This window comes from Octopus bimaculoides, chromosome 4 (assembly GCF_046866305.1).
Source record: "Octopus bimaculoides isolate indiv1 chromosome 4, ASM4686630v1, whole genome shotgun sequence".
NCBI lineage: Eukaryota > Metazoa > Mollusca > Cephalopoda > Octopoda > Octopodidae > Octopus > Octopus bimaculoides.
In genome coordinates, this window is record NC_142931.1 from 18,931,091 (window position 1) to 18,938,583 (window position 7,493).

Sequence of the window (7,493 nt, forward strand, 5' to 3'; positions counted from 1 at the left end):
GTAGAAAAATCTGCCTCAACACGTCATCTGACCCATATCAGCATAGAAGAGTAGATGCTAATAATTATGATGAGACTTAATTTAACATTCCAAATATTCTGTTGTACTTTTAGAGAATTAATGTTGATTATAACATTTCAAACTGTAAGCTTGATTTATTCAAACCTCTTGTCCAATTTTACATAGTTCCACCATGTTAATTGAAAATAATTATTTTAGTTTGCCCTGTGGAGTTTTAATTGCAATTAACTTTCAATTAACCTAGGCTTTCATTTATGAAGTGTATTATAGTGACTGACGGCTATCTGATAGAATACAGAAAACTATTTTAAAACATTACTTTACAATTCTATAAGTTTTTACTTATGCTTCATGTAAAGTAGTTGAACCTTAATGGTTAGGGGTGATGTACTCATGATCGTAAGAGTGTGGTTTCAATTCCTGGACCAGGTGATACATTGTGTTCTTGAGGAAAATACTTCATTTCATGTTGCTCCAGTCCACTCAGCTGGTAAAAATGAGTGATCTTGTGATGGACCAGCATTCCATCCAGGTGGGGAATTTATATGCCATGGAAACTTGGAACCTGACCCAAAATGCTTCTTATGAAGTAATGTGGATTAAACTTCATGTAAAGTAATAAGTAGTAGTTAGATGTACAAATATATACATTTGGATAAACAGACATAAAAGTACTCAATACATATCATGTGACTTTTATGTTCTTTTGAATCTGATTCTATCCATCATTGCTGCAAATTTCTCATTTATGGCCATTCATTGATCTCTTCCTATGGACACATTATCATCGTTTTAACATCCACTTTTCTGTTTGTATGAGTCTGATGGAACTTTGTTGAGGCAGAATTTTTCCTATGGTTGGACATCCTTTCTGTGAAATTTTTCTCCAAGTCTATCAAACAATGAACAACCCAGACATACTTTCACAGAGGATTATAAACACATAACTCGGTGATACAATAACATTTACCTACAACCAGTATACACATGTCAAAACACGACGATTTCTTTCACAAAGTATTGGTCAAAGGATGGTTATAGTCCAAGACACCAGCTGACAATATCCACATTATGGGAACAAATCCTCGGCGTTGTGGTTCCATATTGAACATAACCACACACTCATGCCTGCGCTTATGCATACATGCATGCACATATGTATGTATGTGTATGTGTGTGTGTTTATGTATCGCCTTCCTGGCACTTGCGCCGGTGGCATGTGAAAAGACATTCGAGCGAGATCATTGCCAGTGCCGCTGGACTGGCTCCTGTGCAGGTGGCACATAAAAAACACCATTTTGAGCGTGGCCGTTGCCAGTACCGCCTGACTGGCCTTCGTGCCGGTAGCACGTAAAAGCACCCACTACACCCTCGTAGTGGTTGGCATTAGGAAGGGCATCCAGCTGTAGAAACTCTGCCGGATCAGATTGGAACCTGGTGTAGCCACTTGGTTCACCAGTCCTCACTCAAATCATCCAACCCATGCTAGCATGGAAAGTGGACGTTAAACGATGAGGTACAGGTGTGATTGGCACCTCAAAGCCGTGGGCTCACCAAGGCCTGTGGTTGGATCTGGCAGATGGAAACTGAAAAAATCCTGTTGTGTGTGTATAGGCACAGGTGTGGCTGTGTGGTAAGAAGCCTGCTTCCCAACCACGTGGTTCTAGGTTCAGTCCTACAGCATGGCACCTTGGACAAGTATCTTCTACTATTGCCTCAGGCCAACCAAAGCCTTGTGAGTAGATTTGGTAGACAAGAACTGAAAGAAGCCCATTGTGTGTGTCTTTGTGTTTGTGTCTGTTCCCCCACTACACTTGACAAATGGTGTTGGTGTGTTTACATTCCCCATAACTTAGCGCTTCAACAAAGAGATCAATAGAATAAGAACCATGCTTAAAATAAACAGTAAATACTAGGGTCAATTCACTCAACTAAAACGTCAAGGTGGTGCCCCAGCATGGCCACAGTCTAATAATTAAACAAGTGAAAGAAGATGTATGTGTGTATACATGTATCATATACATATGTGTATGTGTCATGACTATCCATATGTTTTTTTTTATACCAGTGGCTACATTGTCCAATGTACTTGTCATTGTTTAGGATAATAGTGTGCAGTTTGGCTGCTGTTTCTTGCATGTTAAGTGACGAAGCAAGGAATCCCTCTTTGTAGATCTGAGCAAACAATCTTGTACATTGTTACAAAACTTGCTAGAAATGGAAGCCAAATTTACCTCTAATTACCATTCAACCTCAATACTTGACACAAAGACTCCTCTCTCCATACTGACACTGTCATTATGTCAAGGGGTTTTTGTCTTGCAAGTTATTCGGTGACCTCACTAGTGTTGGTGCCATGAAGAAAGCACCCAGTACAAAGTGGCTATCCTGGAGCTAAATGACAACCATTGTCTGGTACTATGCAATTAATGTAGAATTGGTAGTCTACATTATCTTAATATGATTCCAGATTTTTTCATTCGTTCAAGATCATTTTACTATTTTACTGATTTTATTTTGGCCATGCTAGAGCACAACATTTAAAAGTTTTTGTTGGTTATTTCAGCCACAGTGTTTAGGCTTGTTCATATTTTATCAAATCACAAAGTTCACTTAAGTTTTGAGTCAGATCTCTTTTGGGGAGTTACATCCCTTGAGAACATAAATGCCATAAGTTATTACTACTGTCCAACACACCAATTTTATACAGAACTGTGTGTGTGTGTGTGTGTGTGTGTGTGTGTGTGTGTATACACACATACACATATTTATGAAGAAGGCAAGTGGCCTAGTTGTTAGGCTGTTTCACTCACAATTGCATGATCATGGTTTCAGTTCTCAGACCATGTGGTGCTTTGTGCTTTTGAGAAAAATACTTCACTTCACATTGCTCCTGTCCATTCAGCTGTAAACAAATAACCATCCAATGGATCGGTGTCCTGTTGAGTGAGTATTATTGTGATCTCAGTCACTTTACACGCACCAAGAAAAACAGGTAGTCAGCCATACGAGTCCTAAGACTCAAGACAGTAATGCCCAGGGGTTGATTGTATGTATGTATGTTTCTTTGTATGTATGTTATTGTTTAGTTTTATTTCAAGGTTTCTTGCCAATAGAGAAAGAACCAGTTTCTGACCTAGATCCAAGGCTCCCTCATTGGAATTTCAACATCAACAACAGAGTATTTTTGTGTTTGTTTGTTTGTTTGTATGTATGTATGTATGTGCAGATTTGTATGTTTTATGTATGTATTCTCATGCATATAGTTGCATATCTAGACATGCTTGTATATATATTTAAATGATAAACTTCTGGAAAGTTTTACAGATTTTTACAGATCCAGTGATGGATTCAATCTGTAGTCTTCAAAGTAGCTTTCTCCTTTCCGGTTTTGAGAAGCTTAATTTCTCAAGATTGGTATTTAGGCAGTGTGTTACATATCCCAGGGCCCCAATAATTACAGGTATAAACCTGTACTTGTAATCTGGATAGAATAACTGCAGATTTCTCAATAGTTCATCATAGGTGTTCTCTTTTTCACTGATCTTCAGCTTTATGTCAACATCCACTATGGAGCTAATTTCCACAACTGTGCACAGTTTCTCTTCTCTATCCCAAATCAATATATCAGGTCTGTTGTTCTTATATTTAATTGAGGTCTTCACTAGGACATTCCACTAGTATTCTTTTTTATTATGAGTGGCTATGGCTTCTATGTATGTATGTTTATATGTATGTATGTATCTCCTCTACAGTTAACCCCCTGTTCTTGTCCCCTCTAAGTTACTTTAGCCTCAATGCCTGGCACAAAGCCTCCTCTCTCCATACTGCACCCTCATCATGTCAAGGGATTTTGTTTTGCAAGTTACTTGGTGACCTCACTTGTAGAGAATGTAATGTAATTGGTGTTAGGAAGTGCTCCCAGCTATAGAAACCTTATCAAAGCAGATACTGGAGTCCAATGCAATACTGGCTCATTGGATCCTTTCAAACCATCCCACCCATATCAACATGGATTATGGACATAAAATGATGATAACACACACACATACATACATACATATATGCATGCATGCTCACTCACTCACTCACACACACACACAAAGTCTGATCACAAAGGATCATGGCTAGTACAATAAAAAGAAAATAAGAACAGCTGAGCTCCCTTTGAGTGTTGGGCCCTCACGGAGGCAATGACCAAGACCTTTGGCGTTATGTTGTGCTTGAGAAGAAGACCCATCAAACCTAGCAAAATCACATCAGGCAAATTGGCACCCATGCCAGTAGCATGTAAACGCACCCTGGTGTCACACAAATGGCATCTGTGCCAGTGGCACATAAAAGCATCCATTACACTCTCGGAGTAGTTAGCATTAAGAAGGGCATCTAGCCGTAGAAAATTATGCCAAATCAGACTGGAGTCTGGTGCAGCCTTCCAGCATGCCAGCCCAACCAAACTATCCCACCCATGCCAGCATGGCCAACAGACATTAAAAGATGATGATGATATCAATTCAGCCTTTAATCTCCTTTGAAGTAGTCCTCTTCTAAAGCCACACACTTTATCCAGCATCATATCCATTGATGGAAGCATTCTTGGAACTCCTTTTTCTGGGATAGCAAGCAGCTTCCTTGTTGCACTCCTTGATGTCTTGAAATCTCGTTGACAGTGGGTCTACTACTGTGAAGACTGAGCATTGGTTTTGGGGTCATAGCTATAGATCCACAATTCAACACAATCAAAATCTTTTGTGGAATGGACACACAAGTGACAAAATATTAACCATTTCTTCAAAAAAAAAATGATTTTAAGAAGCTGCAAAAATCAATGTTGTTGTTTGTTCCTTCTCAAGCCATGCTTGGTTCAGAAGGGCCGGTTTTCCCGGTTTCATTGGCGTATAGGTTCCCCACCTGGACGGGACGCCAGTCCATTGCAGGTGAGATGCTAGATGCAGGAGGAAAGAGTGAAAGAAAGTTATGGTGAAAGAGTCAGCAGAAGTTCACCATTACCTTCTGCCGGAGCCGTGCAGAGCTTAGATGTTTCACTCATAAACACACAAATCACCTGGTCTGAGATTCGAACCCATGATCCCTCGAACATGAGTCCGCTGCTCTAACCTCTAGGCCATGTGCCTCCACTAAAAATCAATGTACTGGAACTTATTCATTTGAGTTTATTTCATTTACTGTTAAGACTCACATTGATGAAGACTCTTCAGTTTCTTGTATCAGTAAACTATATGCAGGAAATGTATCTCCCATCACATCAAAATCTCTCTTTCTTTTTCCTTTTCTCTCTCTCTCTCTCTCTCTCCAACCCCACTATCCTCACAGCTCAGCTCTCATATGCTTCTTCCTTGTATTATATCATAAACTCTGTTATCTTTCCCCCACTCTCTGTTTCATATTCTTCTGCTAACATTTCCCTGTTGTTTCTCTATTTTCTGAAGGTGGAGAAGACAGTATGAGTTTATGTTCGTTTGGAAGCCGTGCTGACCTGGACCGTCTCCATGAAGGCCCACTACCCACTTGGATCCAACAAGGAGAAGGTGTAATCGTCACGTCCTCTAAGGGATACTCTAAACCTGGAGTTGTTCAGTTTATTGGCACTGTTCACTTTGCTAGTGGAATCTGGATTGGAGTTGAACTAGACAATCCTGAAGGCATGTTAAATCTATTTATTTGTTGTATTGTATAAGTTTAAATGCTTTGCATTGCAAAAATTAGAATTTTTGAAATTTTTTCAGCTTTATATTATTTCGTAAGAGACAAGGTGAATGGTTAAGAAGTGCAGTTTTAAGTTCAATCCCACTACATGTCACCTTGGGCATATGTCTTCTACTATAGCCTCAGGCCAACCAATACCTTTTGAGTGAATTTGGTTGATGAAAGCCCACTATGTGTGTGTGTGTGTGTGCAAGTGCATGTGTGTGAATGCTTCCATCCTACATGAATTGCATGAAGAAGCACTGAGCTACATGTAGTAAAGTTTGTTGTCATTTCTCTGCCAGCAAATTATGTTCCAGTTCTGCACTTTTAAAAAACAGGTGAGGGCATCTGATTGTTAAACAATGTTTTGTGTCTGACCCATGCCAGCATGGTAAAACAGACATAAAAACAAACCAACAAAGTACAATTGCTGTTGTTTAGTTCAGCATCATCCCTCATTGAGCACGCTTGTGCTCTAAAGCATTCCAATTATGACCATCTCATCACCTTAGGAGTTTCTTTCTAAGACTCCATTGTCTGATACAATCCCATTTTGTTTAAGATGGTAGGGGTTGGTTTGTGAGAGATTTAGCTGCTAATTTTAGCAAATCAAGGGACAACACAGAGACTCCCTTTGATAACAGAACTGAGACATTGGGTGACATTAAGTGATGTACTGTTTGGATATTTTCGTGTCCCATGACTGATTTAACTGGAATGAAAACAGTTAACTCCATTATTGATTTTCATTCTAATCATTGTACCAGTAATTAACTCGTCCTTCAATTTGTGTGTTTTTCCATAAAAATTTCTTTTTTATCTATAGCTTTTTTTTTCTTTTTTTTTGTTCTAGGTAAAAACGATGGCTCAGTCAATGGTTCTCGTTATTTCAAGTGTCGTTCAAAACATGGAATTTTCGTGCGACATGATAAACTAATCTGGGACAAACGGCGTCGTAGCACAAAAAAAAATCAGTCAGGTTTGAGCAGCTACCATGCTAGCAACCGACGAAGTCTCGGCAGCTTAACAGCTGTCACTGGTTCCATTCCACTGTCACGTTCCAGCTCAAATCTTTCTGCTGCTGCTGTTGCTGTCTCAGTTGGTACTGGCAATGGAACCACATCTTCATCTTTGTCATCTACGGCTGGCACATCGCCATCTTCGTTCATGCGGCCAACTTCTGCAAGTTCTGCCAAGCGAAAATAACCATCTTCTTCCCTGTTTTATTCGGCTCCTCCCCATTTCACCTTTGTCTAACTTACCCAGCTCTTTATATTATACAAATATAACATGTCTGTCACCATCAAAGTGTGCCATAATGCTATTTAAAAACTACCAAACAACCAACCAACCAACCAACCAACAACCATGCCAGCAGCAATGATGATGATGATGACGACGATGACAACGACGACAACAACAACATCTGCAACTACAGTGATTGTTATTTCAATTGTGTTTACTCTCACACCTGATGAGTGAGGTAAATGACAGCAAATAACTTGATTGTCGGGATTTTAGAATGATTTATATTATTACATGGGGAGGTTGCATTGATCGCAGGAAGGAAGGTAATATTGCCTCTCCCTTGCTCACTTCTCTGCTCTTGGCTTTAGAAGAAGTGAAAGATATGGACCAAATAACTTAAATTAGCAGACACGCTTACCTTCTCTCTCTCTCTCTCTCTATCACTTTCACTCAAATGATTATGCTCTTTCTAATTTTTTTTCCCCAATATTTATTTTTTAAATTAGATTCATCAG

General features: G+C 39.4%; 1 protein-coding gene across 50 annotated transcripts in view; it reads left to right on the plus strand.

Moving 5' to 3' along the window:
• LOC106881370 (kinesin-like protein KIF13A) overlaps positions 1 to 7,493 on the plus strand; it is a 692,738-nt gene extending 685,245 nt beyond the window's left edge. For 36 of the 50 annotated variants that reach the window (XM_089350402.1, XM_089350413.1, XM_089350429.1 and 33 more), the window contains 2 exons: positions 5,472 to 5,684; positions 6,584 to 7,069. In XM_089350402.1, the coding sequence (XP_089206528.1) occupies positions 5,472 to 5,684; positions 6,584 to 6,936 (566 nt within the window). In that variant the 3' untranslated portion in view covers positions 6,937 to 7,069. Of the gene's footprint in view, positions 1 to 5,471; positions 5,685 to 6,583 lie in introns of all 50 variants that reach the window. The other 14 variants (XM_089350421.1, XM_089350425.1, XM_089350435.1 and 11 more) reach the window with 4 other exon arrangements.